This window comes from Lolium rigidum, chromosome 7 (assembly GCF_022539505.1).
Source record: "Lolium rigidum isolate FL_2022 chromosome 7, APGP_CSIRO_Lrig_0.1, whole genome shotgun sequence".
In the NCBI taxonomy this organism is placed as follows: Eukaryota; Viridiplantae; Streptophyta; class Magnoliopsida; order Poales; family Poaceae; genus Lolium; species Lolium rigidum.
The window spans coordinates 169,232,288-169,251,235 of NC_061514.1; the positions used below are offsets into that span (position 1 = coordinate 169,232,288).

At 48.1% G+C, this 18,948-nt stretch overlaps 1 protein-coding gene across 1 annotated transcript; it reads left to right on the forward strand.

Moving 5' to 3' along the window:
* Positions 1 to 10,589: 10,589 nt before the first annotated feature.
* On the forward strand, positions 10,590 to 14,919 carry LOC124677352 (polyubiquitin-like). Its single transcript, XM_047213343.1, has 7 exons — positions 10,590 to 10,729; positions 10,816 to 11,032; positions 11,138 to 11,216; positions 12,064 to 12,137; positions 12,264 to 12,704; positions 13,090 to 13,176; positions 14,014 to 14,919. The coding sequence occupies exons 2-7, from the start codon at positions 10,835 to 10,837 to the stop codon at positions 14,716 to 14,718; spliced, it is 1,584 nt and encodes a 527-aa protein (XP_047069299.1). The 5' UTR covers positions 10,590 to 10,729; positions 10,816 to 10,834; the 3' UTR covers positions 14,719 to 14,919.
* Positions 14,920 to 18,948: the final 4,029 nt, after the last annotated feature.

An 18,948-nucleotide genomic window follows, 5' to 3' on the forward strand; every position in this document is an offset into this window, starting at 1 on the left:
CAAAGTATTTCCGGTCATGGCGGACGTAAACAGTCGCTCAACGTCCGTTTACGTCGCTCCGTTATAGATGCCCTAAATGCTGGAGCATGCGTCATGGTCTCACGAAGCAGATCATGTGCCTCGGTGGCCGTGGCCACTGGCCAGGCACTGTTTGAGCTGTCTGATTGCGAGAATGTATCGATTAGAGATTATGAACACATTTCCGTCGGAGATGTCTCCCATCCAGATCAGAGACGCACAAATTCTGAATCAACCAAGAGGGAGCACTCTAGCTTGCTTAATGCGAGTCTTTTTTTTCTTGACATGTGCTTGATGCGAGTCAGCTAGGAATCAACACACTTGATAGTGGATACTAAATTAATCAACTAGGTAGCTCCTTGTCCTTCGATCAATTTGGTGCACGTACATACGTACAGTTTTTCCAGGAGCTAGTGAGCTACAGGCTGTAGCCTACAGCGGCAGAACCTAGCCCCTACTGAACCCTTCGGCCTCTGCCGGTGCGAGACCGCTCTCTCACGAATGATGCCGGGAGAATTTGATGCTGACACCCGGCGGTGCAACAGCGAGGCCAACTTGGTACAAGCGGCCGCGAGCTCCCGAGCGTTGTCTAGAACGAGGAGGCCACTACTAGGAAAAGGCCTAGCCGTAAGACTGCCATCAGTGGCGCACCATGGCTGCCGTGCGCCACTACTACTTAGCAGTGGCGCACCATAAAACGGTGGGCCACTGTTACAAAAGTAGTAGTGGCGCACCTTGATTCCGGTGCGCCATAAGTAAGTGGTGACGAGGAGGCCAGATCCTCCCCCAACCTAGTAGTGGCGCACGTCTCTGTGGTGCGCCACTGCTACATTCCTTACCTATGGCGCACGTTGTAGGGGTGCGCCACTGCTAGGAGGTGTCCAGAGACCGTTTAGAGATGATAGGCTTAGCAATGGCGCACTGCTATGGTGCGCCACTGCTACATAGGTTACCTATGGCGCATGTCATTAGGTGCGCCACTGCTAGGGGGTGGCCGAGCCCCTTTTTAGAGATGAGAGGCTTAGCGGTGGCGCACCGCCAAGCAGTGCGCCATTGCTATGTCACCCTAGCAGTATTTTAAATATTCTACATAATTATAATTATTTTAAATATTCTACATAATTATAATTATTTTCTAGATTCTATAGATTCTATAGTATTTTAAATATTCTACATAATTATAATTATTCTACTATAGAATCTAAAAAGTGCGTCCGTCGAGACGAGATGGACCGGCTCGCACCCTACCACGTACGGAGAGTCCATCACCGACCGAACACAACAAGGCCACGTTACCCACCAACAGAACAAGGGAAACACACCGCTGCCAAGGAGAAGAAGAGCGCAGAAAGATCTGTAACGATACGACCTTCGCATCGCCATCGGCCGGCGCATCCCCTCGCTCGCGGCGGCGTCACCACCATCCCCTCGTCCCCAGCTCCGCCGCCGGATCGCATCGCCGCCGGCCTCGAGGTTCACATGCACGTCCAAACCCCGTTCCGCCTCCTCCCTCCCTGTCACCGCCACGGCGCGGTCGGCTCCACCTTTTCCCTCCCAAGTCCTGTAGCGAGCCACTGTTCCATTCGTGGCGTGCCTGCCACACCCATCACGCGCGCTCAGCGGTGGTGGAGCACCGCCCGCCCCTACCACCGGAAGCAATCTCCCGGAGATTCCCTCCCGCACCCGCAGCACTCATCACTCCCACAAGGAAAAAGGCGCTCCCCTTTCCGCCGCACAAATCTGCCTTTCCCTCTGCTCCCTCGTACGCACGCGCTCCCCTTGTGGGAGTGATGAGTGCTGCGGATATTTTCTAGATTCTATAGTATTTTAAATATTTTTGTACCGATCAAAATAGACATATAATTCATATTTTTGGATATTTTCTAGATTCTATAGTATTTTAAATATTCTACATAATTATAATTATTTATGCCTTTTATGTTGGTGTATTGTGCTATTTTGGATGTTTAATTATAGTGTTAAATAAATTTAATAAAAAAGTGAAAAAATGGGGCCGCCAGGGTTCGAACCTGGCCGGCCAGGTTTGGCAAACCAACCAGAGGACAGAGCCAGTGCGGTACGTTTCGGGATATGTCAATCCACCCGGCGTTTGTCTTTTGACCCAAATCATAAAGTGGCAGTGGCGCACCCCTAGAGGTGCGCTATTGTTATGCCTCATAGTGGCGCACCACTAGAGGTGCGCTATTGCTAAGTGTGTCTGGGGACTTAGCCAAATTTCCCCTTCTTCCTCGTCCCGACCAGATCCCACCTGTGCAACCTTCCCTTCTGCCTCTCGACGCCGCCCCTTCCCTCGATCTGCCTCGCGACGCCGCCCCTTCCCTCAATCCACCTACCACCGGCGCCCCCTGAGCAACGCCACCACCCACCGGCGGCCGCCACCCCCCCCCGAGTAGGCGCCATCTCACTTCTCACGCGAGCGACCGTCGCGCGAGTACGTCCCCCTCGATTCACCTCCCCGCCGGCGGTCGCCTCCCCCTTGATTCTCATCCGCAGCAACGCCACGCGGATCCTCTACCTCGAGCCCTCACCGCCACGCCCCCGCGATGCTCGCCGCGCCCGGAGCAGGAGCAGCACGCCGCCACGCCCTCGACGCCACGCCGCGGAGCAGGATCACGAGGAGCACTCCGCCACGCCCTCGCCACGCCGCGGAGCCGGAGCGGGAGGAGCACACTGCCACACCCTCGACAGCTGACGCCGCAGCAGAGGACCGACGCCGCGCATCCTTCCATCCCAAGTGATTGGCCAGAGGTAGTGGCTTTACTGTTATGGAATCTCTAGATTATGTGCATACATATGATTGGCCAGGAACATATTATTGGATTGCTGTTGGACTTATTTGTTTGCTTAATGTGAGCCGGTCTGCGACTATTCCTGTGATTGTGAGGTGTGGCTTGGGCCGACAATGCTTTGATCCATATATTCACTGTCTTGTGCTATGGTTGATGCCTCCATTTGGATGATTCCCCCATCCAGGCATATAATTTTACTATAAGATGTGCATTTGCTAAGAACAGATACTTGTGCTTGATTTGTTGCCTAGTCAATGATGCATAAGTTGAGGCACGCATTAAAATAAGAACAGATTATTGTTTGTGCCATATGCTAGATCTATGTTCCTCTCGTGGTGCCTCGTAAGAGTGTGCATGGAGTAACAATATGCTTAGCATGATTTGGTACTGCGAGTATTTGTGTAGTGATTTAGATAGGCTTTGATCATAGCTATGATCATATGATGTTAAAAAAACTACCACAAACAAGCTACTGTAAATGCTTATACTTATATCCAGGTGCAAAGATGATCCGAAATAGATATGCCGGTGAACCGATGCTTTATTAAAGTGATTGCTCATTTAACCTCGTTGTTGTAAAGAAGTTTGATCTTCGGTAGTGGTTTGATTTCACAAAAGGTGGTTCTCTCGTAGTTCATTGGATTTCTTTGTTGCAAATGTAGCTTGTCCTTGCAGTAGTTCTTTTTTGCACATTTGTTTTGTGGCAAATGTAACAGCATTATTGGAAATAACTTAAGAGATGAATCCAAATGTTGGGTGTCTTCAGAGATGAATGTTAACTCTGTATTTTGATGTTAGCTACAGCATTATTGATAATGACTTGAGCATCGGCATTCATTGATGCAAAACATTTGACTTTAGCTTAGTTTTCTTTAAATGATTTAGTTTAAAACATATGTGCCATGGTGCTCAGCTGGTGGATTGTTTTGCATGTGTATATGGTGTCATTTTCTTGTGCAGGGATCGACGAGTTGCCCATTATCGCCGAAATGTTGATTCATTTCCGTTTCGGCGAAAATGGGGCACTCATATGTCCATAAATTAGCATAGGTCATGCCCAATTTTTCCGTGAAATCTTGCGCTAACTTTATGCATTTTTTCCTACTTAGTTCGAACATGGCCAACAACGAAGAGGCCGGCGGCAGCGGTAGCAAGCCATTCTGGATGCTAACCGATGAAATGGAGGTGATGGAGTCACAACCTCGCCGCGACGACGGCGAGGATGATGGCACCGATCCGAGTACCGAGCGGACGATGCCGCCGAGGCCGACACCACCGATTGTGCCGCCGAGGATGACACCACGGATGGTACGGCCGGCGAGGATGACACCGGCGCACCGAAGAAGCTACGGAGGGAGCGTCGCCCGAATGTGCTCGGCACCGTGAAGCAGGCATTCACCGAAGTGAACGCCACCGGGCTTCCAACGGCGCCCCCGATTTAGTCAAAGGTTACGCTGCCCAACTCGGGTGCATCCTCCGGAGCACGGTCTCGATCAACACCGAGAACCTCGGGCATCCCGACCGAGCGAATTTGCGCACCCTCCTCTTCCAGAAGCTGCACGAACGATACGAGTTCCCGGTGGAATGCTCAGAAAAGCGTCTCATGCGGAACAAAGTGCACAATGCCGCCCTCACGAAGATGAGCACCACCCTCGCTAGTTGGAGGAACCGAGTGAAGAAAATGATTAATAATGGTGAGAGTTACGAGAAGATCAAGGAGTCAAATCCCTCGATCACCGAGCAAGACTACGCTGATTTCAAGATCAAGTGCGAGAGCGAGTCAACGTCGGATTCTAGTCAGTGGGGGAAGGACATGCGAAAACTGAACTTAGGCACCCACAAACTTGGTCCTGGCGGTTTTAGGGTGGCGCAACCGAAATGGGACGCCGCGGATAAGGAGCGTGTGAAGAACGGCCTCGAGCCCCTCTTCCCGCAATACAAAAACAAGCAAACCAGGAACTTTCTCCTGGCCCGGTACCGTCTTGACCCGAAAACAAAGGAGCTCACCACCACTCCGGATGTGAAGGAGTTTGAGGCTCTTCTGGTAAGGAATGCACCCGCTTAATTAGCTCCTTTATGGTTGCATTCTTATTGATGAATCCAAATTTCTAAATGGTTCATGCATGTTCCTCCCGTAGGCTAAGGAAATCGCTGCGGAAAGTGAAAAGGAAGCTAGTAGCGGCGCGGGGTCCACGAGCTCCTCGCAGTGTGCCCCTTGGGACAACCCTTTAAATAGGGCGTTGAATGCCCACAAGAAGAGGGATCCATTGAGTAAGCCGACGTCGGCTGGTCGTGTGGCCGGCGAAGGATGCTCTATGAAATGGTCGGAATACTATAAGTCGGGGAAAAAGGAGAGAAAGGCCACCATCGATGAGAAGGAGGTCGCACAGCTCAAGGCACAAGTTGCGCAGATCCCGACATTGGTCGAGGAGCAAGTGCGGCAACAAGTGCAACAAATCGTGGAGACCCAACGAGAGGACGCAACGACAGCAAGTGGAGGACCAAGTGGGCACGACGCTTAGCTCCCTCATCCCTACCTTGGTTGCCGGTCCGGACGCGTGGTATAAGGGAGGACAAAGGGGGAACCCCCGGTTCCCGGTCCGCGGGCAGCAACTCCCACAACGTGGAGCCATCGGTGAGTCCGCGAGCGGCAACAATGGTGTCTCCGGCGGCGCCAACCTTGGTGGCTCCCGCGGCGCCAACCGTGGTGGCTCCCGCGGCGCCATTACTTCAGCTCAATGCACCCGTCGCTGCGGATAATACGCCGCCCGGCACCGCGCCAACAAGCGGCCACTCCATCAGTTGCACGCCCGTCGCCGGCGGTGCCTCGACCTTAGCCGAGCTGGACGCCATCACGGTAACCAACCCTCGGCCAATGACTTCCATATCCCATCCTTTGACTAGCTAGCCATCCCTAACGCCCTACTTGTTTTCCGCGAGCTCCGCCGTCGACGTCCCATGCACTCTCCCGCACTTTGTGAACGGCGAGTTGATCGATGTTGCCAAGGCCAAAATCGTTCAACCGAGCAACCGCCGACTACACGGTAGACCCATGCAACCCGACGTGTATAGGATTCAACCGATTCGGGTGCTTAGCGGCTACGACGACGTGGTACCTCCCTTTCAACCCGATGGTGCCGACGAAGATGATCGGGTCCTTGCCCTCCACCAATGCTTCAATTGGTCCATGGTTTGGCCAAAGAGCCGGATTCGTTTGGGGGCGAGCGACACCACCCCACCGGACAGCACCCCAAGCCATGCCGGCGCCAAGCCATGGCAAGACCACCCCAACGGTGCCGCCATCGGCCGATGTGGACATGCGGATGGCACGAGATCCGAACGACGGTCCGGACGAGGACGATGACGTTCGCCAACCCGGACCGCAACTTCGATTTTGGGGTGATGGACTACGATCTCGGTAGCCAACCCTCTCAAGCTGCCGCCGAGGGGAAAACCTTTTGCAACAAGCGGCGCCTATTCCGTTCTCGAGAGACGCCTCCAGCCGCCGACTTCACCGAGACTCAGCCGATAGCCGAGGTGAGAAGTGTTATCGGTCCTAACACACCGAAGAAGGCTTGCGAAGAGGAGAATGCAGTCCCGATAAATACGAGGCCGAAGGGACGGAAAAGAAAGAAGAAGGACGACAAGTCCGCCGGCCCAGCCGGCACCTATCCGTGCTCGGGACGGGCCACCGGTGCCCAAGAATATCGAGGCGAGGGTGCATGTGTCGGGTGAGCGGATGCTAATTCAAAGATTGTACGATGCTGCACCCGGTCCTATGCGATCTCCGGTTGACGGTATTCGGTTTATGGAGGAGCGGCGTCTCGGGGAGAAAGATAATGGATACCCGGTGTATATTGCCAAGGTGCCCTCGGGCCATGGCTTTGTCGATAGTGGCTTCGCGGAGAAGATCTTCCTGCGGTATGATGACATCTTTGCCATGCTGAACGGTTATCCGCCGCACTACACCTTCATTCGCCTATACTCGCTCGAGCAAGGCGATGCGGATCATTAGAAACAACATCCCGGACATCGCGATAGCCGACCCCTTCTACATGCGTGCCGTCCACTTGGCCACCGCCGGAGACCGGGCAGTCGCGAGTGGATACCTCAAAGACTTCTTTCTAGCGAACCGGAAGAAGTCTAACATCCTCCTGCTCGTATTTCCCGAGTAAGTCACCCCCTCACCGTACCGGTCTTAACTCGTGATTTTTTTAGATTTCAATCGTCATGTTCTTAAACATTATGTGTTCTACGCAGAGACAAAACCTGCACACTCATCTCCATAACCCCGAAGCATTCCGTGGCCACATACCTCGATGCGGACGGTAAGTCAACCACGGACTACACGAATGTCAAGGCCGTACTTGATGATGCTCTCAATGCCTACGTCAAAGCGAAAGGCAACATGCAGAGGCCAAATGTTAGGTACGGGAAGCATGTGTTCAAGCACCAAACAAAGTTTCCCTGCGTCAAGAAGCCGCCTTCTAGTAACAAGGATGCCTACTACGCCCTCTATCACATGGATAAGTTCATACGGGACCGAGCAGCAGCTTACGCTACTCGAGCATCTCGGAGACTCGGGCCAACAAATTGGCGCGGGTCCCCGACGACGGCATCAAGCAAGACTTCTTCCGCATCCAAGTAGAGTTTTGTGAAATCATCCATCAAGATGTCGTTAGAAGCGCGGGGAGTTCTGCGCCGGCTATCGGCCGTCAAACGATGACATAGACACAATGCTCCAAATGCAGGGTGACGACTACCGCTCATGGATGTGCTTGAAGAAAGGCGGCGGTTTTATCCACGCTCCGCAAAAGTCTTGATGTGCGAGCCTAGTTATGTAGTTGTGAACTAAAGACGAGCTTCGTTGTAATAAACTTTATCCAAGCACTTTACTTGCATGTCCGTTTAATTACTAGTTCGGCTATGTTTGTGAACTTATATATATGGCTCTGTCGTTTTCCGCACTTGATTTGGTCCTTAATTTTGTTTGCATTTGCCGATGATTAGAATGGTTGGTCACTTGTACACTCGGGGGTGGAGCAAGCGAGCCCGGTGTGATGGCACAAATATCCATGTCTTGTGCATCCTACCCGGCCTCGCTTACTCCATCCCTCGAATGTTAAAATTTGTTTTGACCAACAATGTATGAGGCCCTCGTCATTCCATTTGCTTTGGTTTTTCGAATGCCGATGATTAGAATGGTTGGTCACTCGTACACTCCGTGAAGGCATCAGCGAGCCTGGTGTGATGACACAAATATAAATCTCTTGTGCATCCTACCCGGTCTTGCCGACTCCTTCACGGAATGTTAATATTTGTTTTGACCAACAATGTATGAGGCATATGCTCTTTCTTCCATTTTAGTGCCGATGATTAGAATGTTCGGTCAATCTGTACACTCCGAGGTGTCGCCAGTGAGCTCGGTGTGATGGCACAAATATCAATCTCTTGTGCATCCTACCCGGCCTCACCGACGCCATCCCGGGATGTTCATATTTGTTTCGACCAACAATGTATGAGGCCCTTGTCATTCTTCCATTTGCTTTGGTATCTCAAAATGCCAATGATTAGAATGTTGGTCACCTATACACTTGGGGAGGGGTCGGTGAACTCGGTGCGATGACACAAGTATCAATCTCTTGTGCATCCTACTTGGTTTCACCGACGCCTTCCCTAAATGTTAATATTTGTTTGGACCGACAAAGTATGAGGCCCTTGTCATTCTTCTATTTGCTTTGGTATCTCAAAATGCCGATGATTAGAATGTTGGTCACCTATACACTTGGGGGAGGGGTAAGTGAACCTGGTGCGATGACACAAGTATCAATCTATTGTGCATCCTACTTGGTTTCACTTACTCCGTCCCTAAATGTTAATATTTGTTCCGACCAACAATGTATGAGGCATGCCTTTTAGTTCATACTACTTGGATCGTTTTTGAGTTTGCTCTTATTCGTTGCAAACATCTATGAGCGTGCACTAATGTTTCTTTGGCTTGTGCATATGTACGCAGATATGACGTGGTATGTCGTGTACAAGGGCAAGGTTCCCGGAGTCTACAACGACCGGGAGGAGTGTCGGAGACAGGTTCACCGTTTTAGCGGTAACAGCTACAAAGGGTACACCACTAGAGCGGAGGCCGAAGACGGATACGCACGCTATCCGGCGGGAGAGAGGACGGAGCGGAGGAGGAACCGGATGAAGACCACTTTCATCGGGACGGTGCTAGTAGTGACTCTAGCTCTCTTCTATGTGATGCTAGTTTAGATGATCGACCTTGTGCCACTACTAGCTCATTTGTGACTTGTAACACCGTAACTTGCATTGTAACCTCTAATGTGAATGCTTGTGAATCATGTGGGGCTAATGTGAAGAACTATGTATGGATAAGCTGTGTCTGTTGTTTATATGCTCGTTATATATCCTGTATTGTGCTATTGTACTCGTCATATACAACCTCGTATAAATACCTGCCAAGATACAAAAAAAAATTCGAAATCTTAGCAGTGGCGCACTAGTGGACCATCTGTGGCGCACTACCACTAAGTAGCAGTGGCGCACCGCATGCGATCCGATGGGCGCACCGCCCCGTGATCCTCTCCGAGACTAGCGATGGCGCACAAGGATAAGTAGCGATGGCGCACGTCCCGGAGAGGGCAAGTGGCGCACGTACTCACGCAGCAGATGGCGCACCTACTAGCCGGACCGGTGGCGCACGCAAGACCGTAGCAGTGGCGCACCTCTTCTACACGGTGGTGGCGCATCGCCTCGACCAACGGTGGCGCACCACTTTGGAGTAGTAGTGGCGCACCGGTGGGCATGTCAATGGCGCACTGTGCAGTGCGCCACAGGTATCTAGGCTAGTAGTGGCGTGCGCCACTACTATGTGTTAGCAGTGGCGTGATAACAGTGGCGCACCACTAGTGCGCCACTGATGGCTATATGTGGTGCGCCACTGAAAGCCTTTTTCCTAGTAGTGGGCGGCGCCCATTCAAGCAGCCAGCGGCGCACGCCGTGCCCGTCCTGGAGTCAATGCCCGAGCTCGCTGAGCTCGCCGATGTGGCAGCAACCAAAACGTTGTTGGAGCTCCCTGAGCTCCCCACTATGAATCTAGCGATGCATGCATGTTGAAGTGAATCATATAACTAGTACTACAATTACTTTTTTTTCGATAAGGTGTGTTTTATTACTAAAAAAACTAGTAGGAGTACTACGATTACTACTCTATTAGAACTAGAACACAATAAGTGGTAAAGTTGCTAAACCAGGGGGTAGGTTGCCATTCACTTCGACTCATGATTCGTTGATGCGAGGTGCCAGTAGATTAATCTTTGCCTTGCTAACTAGGAGTGAATCTATATTCTACATCCGACGGTAGTGAGAGGGGGGCAGTGCCACCGGGTGGCAACACCATATTTTGCTTCCTCGTATTCATGTTGTATGATAGTTGTACATCGGTTAAGTTGTGTAATGTGTTATTTGATCGTTTGCCAAATAATTTGTGTTCTACAATTATTTTATGTCATATATGTTTATATATGTTTCTGCAATTTTTTCTATCGCCCATTTTTGTATCTAGTTTTAGCACAGCTGTTAATTGTGTAAGACTATGGTTCTATTTGCACGTTCTCATGTTTGCTCGCGAAGATAATTTTGACCGATCACTAGTCTAAACTACACAAATCATCGTTTCACCTAATCATTGGAGTAAAGAAAAATCATCATTGGGTTCCTTCTCTCAGCACTGAGTAGGCCGTGGTTGAATCCGCCGGTTGTATCTATTGTACGGCGCGAGCAGCCCTCGGCGCCGTTGCTCACCTCCGGACTGATACTGATCACTCTCTCTCTCTCTCGGCCTCCCGGAGCAGGCGAACGCGCGGCGGAGGGCGGACATTCCGGTAAGGGTTCCCTGACCCGGCGACCCGTGCCGCTCCTTTCCTCGACCTACTTTCTCCTCTGTTAATTTCCCCCTCTTTTTGTTCAGAAACCCTAGCTTCCTGCACATGAGCGGCGGCGGCGGCGGTGCAGGGAAGGCCTCGATGGCGGGCATCTCCGGCGGGGGCTGGAGGGCCCAGTGGCTGCGCATCCATGATCGGGTCGAGGCGCTCGCCGCCGACTGCGCGCGCCTAGAGGCGGTCAACAAGATCCAGCACGAGTTCTGGGAAGGCCGCGACAACATTTTGCAGAAACGCCTCCACGAGGTGATTCATTGAACCACTTGCTAGCTCTCTCCATTCCTTCCTTTTTAAGGTTTGTCTTGGGGTTCTCTCTCCGAGCCTGATGCTTAGCTTGTGTTCTCGTGAAAGATGGAGGTGAGCAGGGGGAGGTGGGAAGCAGCCTACATGGAGCTGCTTCTCGGGGACAATGGCAGCCAGAAGCTCGCCGGTAAGAAAGACACCATACAGTCTTAGCAAATGTTGTTGTGCATCATTTTGATGCAGATGCCGGTGTTCGACCTACGTTTCCAGGGAAAAAAAATCCCGCCCTAAGCATATTTCACCGGTTGTGTTCAAATTTTGCCACATCTTGTCGTCAATGTGGGTTTACAGGTTGCGAACCCACCACCTGAGTTCCAAGGCTCTCATCGCTAAAATGAAAAGTCAGTGGGGACTTCTTAGGAAAATATCAGGATGAACCCGGGTCCACGTCCATCCGTTTTCTCCAATATTAGAAAAAATGCTATTTGAACATCTCAAAAAAAATTTAAATAAAATTTTCTATGTACATGTTATACTGATACTTGTGTAAGTTTTCATGCAAAAAATATGATTGTATGTGGCCTACACAAAAATGATAAAATGTCCAAATGACACTATAATGATTGGTTGCATACTGTTCACGGAAATATGTCATTTTCACAATTATGTGTAGGTCACACATGGTCGTTTTTTATGCCAAAATCTAGTTGGTCGTTTTGTAAGCCAAAATCTACATGGTCGTTTTTATGCCAAAATCTACACAAATAAGTGTCAACATAGGATATACATGCATCCATTTTTTCAAAATTTTCTGAAACTTCGAAATAACATTTTTTTCATAATGGGGTGCACGTGCACCCGGGTTCACTCCATCCGCGTCCGGACTTCTTACCCCTTTGCTGGCCTAAAATAAAAATATGGGTTTGCGCTTCAGGTGGAAAAGCTGGCTCATTCACATCCCCTTTTGCTTTGGTTTCTTAGTTGAAACAAAATCTCTTCCTACTGATACATTGCCCTTTTTTTGTTCATTGTAGAGCCCCGAGAGAGTGACTTGGAGGACTCCAAAACTTCGGAAGCACTTTTGGCCTTAGAAAACTCAGTACTGAAGGTACCTACATACCAGAACAAACAAATAAACATAAGTTTCAGCTCACAAGTGTTCATTCATTATTCTGTATCATCTCATTGAGTTTCCTAATTATTAATTTTTGTTCTGTCCTATTTGTAATATCAGATACAACTTAAGGAACCTAGAAGCTGTGCAGAGCTTTGTCAAAATACTGCAGATCATGAGCACACTGCAAAAGACTTGATAGCAGAGCTAAGAACACTAAAACAAGCTTATGATACCCTGAGCTCAGACAAGGACAAAGAAGTTTCTGCATTACTTGCACAAAAGGAGTTCGTGTTGAACCGAGTCACGACAATGGAGAATGACATAAGCCTGCTCTTTGAAAACAAGAATATGGAGCTAGCACAAGCTACTGAAGCAGCACAAAAGCTTCAACAAACTATAGAGGAGCTGCAAGTGGCTGTCCAAAAGAAAGTGGATGAGAATGGCAGACTGCAAGAAGAAGCTGTTGAAGCACAAACCAAGATTCTGCTTCTTGAGGATAAGCTACAAGAAATGCACTCCTCGGCTGAGGAGAAAAATGAAGAAATACGAAATCTCAAAGTGAGTATCCTGAAACTTGTTAGAAGTGCAAGAAGGATCTCAATGAGACACTCGGGAAATCTAGGTCTGCTTACAGTTTAGGTGATCACCTCATGTTGTGTGTTCATAGGATGATTTACTAATATTCCTAGATAGTTAATCTAGTTCTCGTTTACAGATAAAGAATCATATTTTAATCTGTGTCACTGTATATACATATTTTCTTGCTCAAAAGATATGAGTTCTTAATAGCGATAGTTTCCACACATGAGCTGTGTGTTGCCAGAAACACATACCATGAATTAAGTGAGAATTATGTTTGATTTCTAGGATATCTGATACTTATACAGGATCATCAGATTTGTGCTTTGTGGTTGCTAATGGATCAGGGCTTGATTTGTAACAGGTGACTAGTAAAAAGCGCACGAATAATACCGAGATGCAAAAACAATCTATTCGGGGACATAAATACAGCAAGCTTGGACATGGCATGGTGAATTTCCCTTTACTCACATTTGGCCACTTGCACTCCATCTTCCTGCCCATTGATGAGTTTATGGGGTTATATCTAAATCATATACATTGTGGTTGGTGCTTGTATGTTCCAAGATATTCCAAATCATAATACAGCTATTAATCTCCAACCTCTAGGATGGTCTACCATACATATCTCTTGTCTGGGTGATCTCTAGAATGTGTTTGCTAGTTTTAATTTTGCATGTATGATTTAGTCGATTAGTTTGGAGAGCACTTTTTTTTTGTCTAACCATATAAATTGTCATATATTAGGATTGCTTATATGGAGAACATATGTTTCAATCCTATTTAAAAAAAGAGGATTCTGGCTATTATGTTTTTGTCACAGTATCATCAAATTTGTGTTGCATATTAGTTTTTGCCAAAAATAAAAATTATGTACTCCCTCCTTCCGAAAAAGGACGTAGCAGATTTTTCCAAATTTAGATGTATCTACACACTAAATCTTGTCAAGATGCATCCAAATTTAGACAAATCTGCGACATCCTTTTCAGGATGGAGGTAGTATGAAGGATTCACGTCACAAACCGAACATAAGTCCTCATGTTCATGTTGGTCATGTATTCTTACCATCTTACGCCGCGTGCAGTGTAGGCATCTCTTGTCATTCAAGTCTGAACAAGATGTTTCACCTTGTAACAGAAACTGTTATCCCTATACCGTTGAGTTGTTGTAAAGGTGTAGGTTTCTGTTCTTGGTCCTATCATCTGTTGAAACTGCTGATGTTTTTGTCGTTTGTCTGTTCTATGCATCTTTGTGCTAAAATTGCTGATGTTTGGTGTGCACGTGATAGATGAAGATCTTTGTTGAGGCCCTCGGTTGCGAGCCCATCGTTATTGAGGTCAAGGGTTCAGACACGATCGACTGTGTCAAGGCTAAGATTGAGGAGAAGAGACACATACCTCCAGATGAGCAGAAACTCATCTTCAGCAACATGGTGCTGGGGGATGGCTGCACTACCCTGGCATACCACAACATTCAGCATGAGTCCACCCTACACCTTGCTCTTCGCCTGTTATCACCAGAGATGTGTATCCGTATCAAGACTCTGGATGGCAGGAGCTTCAGTCTTGATGTTCTGAAATCATATACCATCTCTCATCTCAAGGTGATGATCCAGTACTGGATGGGCTATCATCGGGACAATCAGAGAATCATCCTTAATGGAAAGCAGCTGCTGCCTGAACACAGCCTGTTTGATTACAACGTTCCAAATGAGTCTACCCTTCATCTTATACAGCGCCGCGGGCCGCCAACGCCAAAGTGTATCCATGTACACACGCTGCGGAACGACATCATCAGTCTTAACTTTGCGAGCTTAGATATCACCATTTATAGTGTCAAGACGAGGATTCAGGATGAGGGGCACATTGCCTTGGAGCACCAGCGCCTCTTCTTTGGCAGGAAGTTACTGGAGAACGGCCGCACCCTAGTGGACTATGACATCTGTCATGAGTCCATCCTCCTTCTCCTGCCAGGAGCTCCTAGTAGTCAGTGAATTGGATGCCATGGTCGTCCGGGTTATACAGATGCGGGCTTCTTAAGCGGTGTGTTGCTTTTTGGTCGTTTGGCGTATGCTGGGGATATCACCGAGACTTCTGAACCGAAATGCTTTTGAGATAAAGCAGGTTGTAAAATGGATGAATACTTGAGGTACAACTGTTATGAATAGATTGTACTAGCACGTAGTGTCCTAACTAATGAATGTCAAGTTGATCGTCAGGCTAAGATGCATCTCTTTTAACCTTGAGTACATCTCTAACTAATGTATGCCAATCTTTAGTTGAGCACCTATTCTGGAGACTCCTTGACGGCGTGCACAGACAGACCTGTGCAACACGGGCTAACTAAAGGATGAGGCGTTTTGGGGGTTTTGAAATGTATTTTAAGCACAGTAAAAAATGTCAAAAAAAATTCAACCAAAAAATTGACATGTACATCTTGACATTATATGTGCTTAGAAAATCGTTTCACAGAAAATCGATATTTTGTGTGTCGCGTGCAAAAAAGACAAAAAAAGGTGCTTAAAAAAGCTTTTCTAGAGACATTTCTTAGTCTATTTAGACAAGGCACATAAAATGTTAGTTTTCCGCGAAACTTACCGTGCACACATATAGTATTGATATATACACACCAAAATTTTTATATGATTATTTAAACATTTTAAAATGTTTTTCATATATACAAAAGCATATACTCCCACGTTTAAAATGGATTTCGGATAAATAATGTTATGGGATATGTGACTTTGGCTGCAGCCCTCGGCTACTTCTATCAGTGTTGTTGTGTTTCTGGATACCAGGGCATATCTAATGAACCAATGAAAACCCCGTTCCCCTCTCATCGCCTGGCCCGGACACGGGTTTCCACTACTGGAAAATAATTTAGGTTGACATGCTTAACTTGTCTAATGAACTAGAAGATAATTTTCCACGTGCTGCTGCGGAATTGCATACTGTATAAGAATTATCATGTTTTGATTAATAGTAGTTCAAGAGATGTGCAGCCTTTGAAACACGTTTCAAATTGTAGCTAGAATCGCTATCCTATAAGCATAATAAGCCTCAACCACAAATGGATTCCAAAAATTTGATGCATAGAAAAATACATGTTAAATAGAATAAAATGATACACTTCTGTGGGAAATTTGAAATCATCAACTTAGATGAGAAAAATCATGGAAGTAGTTGACCGGGATCCAGAGACGAAGCCGGGCCGACCGGATCTAGAATCGAAGCTAAAGGTAGCATTCGGTCGCGAACGGACAGGAACGGCACCGCTCTGCCGGTGAGGAAGCTACAGCACGCGGGCAGACAGGGGAAGGCCGATGGCGGTGCTCGGCCGCCCGAAGACGAAGAGACAACGACGGTCGATGGGGGAAGTAAATGAGATGGGAAGCGAACAATTTAGCCCAGACGGTGGCATCCCGCCATAAATAGTTTGGAACAAAATGGATAATAAGTCTAAAAAACGGTTCGACTGGTAAGTGGAAGCTGCGGGAAGCACCTGAAAACGTGCTTCCTGGTATATGCCTATGGGCTGCTTTGGCTTTGAAAAAGCTAGCTCACAAAGCTACCTATTTGTTTCAATTTGCTGGCTTTTGCTTCCAAAAAGTTAAAAGAAACCTAAACAAGCATCCCCTGCACGGTTGTCAGGAAAGAAGGCCTCACCATGTCTCTCCGTCGACGATAAGAATTTTAGGGAGCATCTTAATGTGATTGCTCATGTTCTCCTTTTTCCTACTTACTTTCCATTATCATGTCAGGCGACACCCACAAGTCCGCTGATTATCTTACTGCTGCCAATGCCCCAAGGGCAGAACGCCTCCTATTGTTTGACCGTTGGTACTACCATTGCCCAGTTTTATGTGATAGTGTTTGCTTTACTGATTACCACAAGTCCGCTGATGATCTTACTGCTGCCAATGCCCCAAGGGCAGAACAACTCCTATTGTTTGACCGTTGGTACTACCATTGCCCAGTTTTATGTGATAGTGTTTGCTTTACTGATTACCACATATATGCAATTGATATAGATGTGCTGAGTATAAAACATGATGGGAAATTTTCAAGATTAGCTAACATAGGCATATTAGAGCATGTCTAACAGGCCCGTATTTTTTCGCCCCTTAAAACGTTCTGTTTTACGGGGTGGGGATACGGGGTCTGCTAGCTCGGACGAGTTTTCAACCCCTCAAAACAGGGTTTTTTTTGACAAATTGGATATTAGAACCAACACAACATTCACATAAAGTAAATGTTTTACATCACACAATAATCGTTATAATTATTACAATAATGTTTTTCGGAAATGTCAACAAATGTTCTAATGGAAGAATTAAACAAATAACAAATGTTTCACACATACAAGAATAGGAAATGAATGTTTCACACATACAACAATGAGAAATGAATGTAATAACTCATTGGCCATGCAACTGCCAATGGTGATGAATCAGATCTTGGGTGAGCTGGTGATGAGTCTCGGCATTTTCAATGCCTCGATGAGCTGCAAGAAAAGCTTCAATCCGATCAGGGTTCCTCTCGGGCTGCACTCGGGTGCCAACATTGTCATAGAAACATGGCAAGTTCAAACCTCTTTCATCTTCAATGATCATGTTGTGAAGAATCACACAACATGTCATGATATCAACAAGAGTTTCCTTGTCCCAAAACCTTGCAGGACCCCGAACAATTGCAAACTTTGCTTGCAAGACACCAAAAGCTCTCTCAATATCCTTGCGGTATGCCTCTTGATTTTTGGTGAAGCAAGCTTCCTTTCTTGTCAAAGCCTTGTCCTTTTTCTCTTTTATGGACTTGACAAGGGTTGCATAGTTAGGGTAAATACCATCTGTGAGGTAGTACCCCATGGTGTACTCATTGTTCATAACTTTGTAGTTACAAGTTGGAGCTTCACCCTTAACTAGTCTTGCAAACAAAGGGGATCTATTCAAGATGTTGATGTTGATGTCGTTGAGTGTCCCCGGCAGTTCAAAAAAAGCATGCCAAATCCATAAGTCTTGAGAGGCCACAGCTTCAAGAATAATGGTAGCATCACGGTTTTTGCCACAATACATTCCATGCCATGCTTTTGGACAATTTTTCCATGTCCAGTGCATGCAATCCAAACTACCAAGCATCCCCGGCCACCCCCTCTTTTCATTGATCTCCATGAGCCTTTTTGTATCTTCCTCATTTGGAGCTCGGAGATACGTCTCTCCATACAACTTGATCACCATCTTGGCAAACATACGCACGCAATCCGTGGTTGTTTGCACACCAATGCGAAGGTACTCATCGGTATAATCTGCTGGTATACCGTATGCAATAACCCTCATGGCGGCAGATATTTTTTGATATGGGCTAAATCCCATGACTTGGGCAGCGTTTCTTCTTTGCTTGAAATAATCGCAATTTGCCTCGCAATCTTTGACGATTCTCTCGAACAAAGTCCTACGCATTCGGTACCGTCTACGAAAGAGGCGGGGAGGATAGGTCGGTACCTCGGCAAAATAATCTTGCATCAGTTGTTCGTGGCCGAGTGCGCGGTTCCGGGAATGCACATACGCCCCATCACGGATCCTTTCCGCTGATCCAGCAGCTTGGCCCGGTCCTCCAAGTGCTTCATGCCGAACAGGAGCAGCATCATCTCCGTCTCGTCGTCGTTGAGCAACTCATCGATGTCCGAATCGTCGGAATCCAACGAGGACCAATCGGTCGACGTCGCGTCCAAATCCGCCATGTGCACATCCTCTGAAGCCATCTACCACGGTGTATCATACATCAGCCCCAAACACGACCATTCTACCGGCGAGAACGAAGAAGAACGCGGTGGAATACTCACCGGCGAAAACGGCGGAGAAGACCGCGGCGGGAGGGGCGGCGGCGCGCGCGGAGGGACGCGGATCTTCGTCGGGGGTGCGGCGGAGGTGCGGCGGGCGTCGACGCAGCTCGGCGCGGCTCGGCGGGCGGCGGAGGGGCGCGGATCTGACGGATTCCGGCGGCGGCGCGCGGGTGAAAACGGGTGGGGGGAACTGAAATATCCGCGCGCGGTTTTGGAATTGGGATACTGGTTTCGCCCTCTATCCCTGCTCCCACCCCGCACAAGTAGGGGGCGAAGACCCGCCCCGTAATCGAAAACAGGAAAAATCGCAGCGGGGGCCGTTTTTACGGGGTCTGCTAGACGGCCGGGTAGAGCCGAAACCCGTATTCTGGCGGTTATTATACGG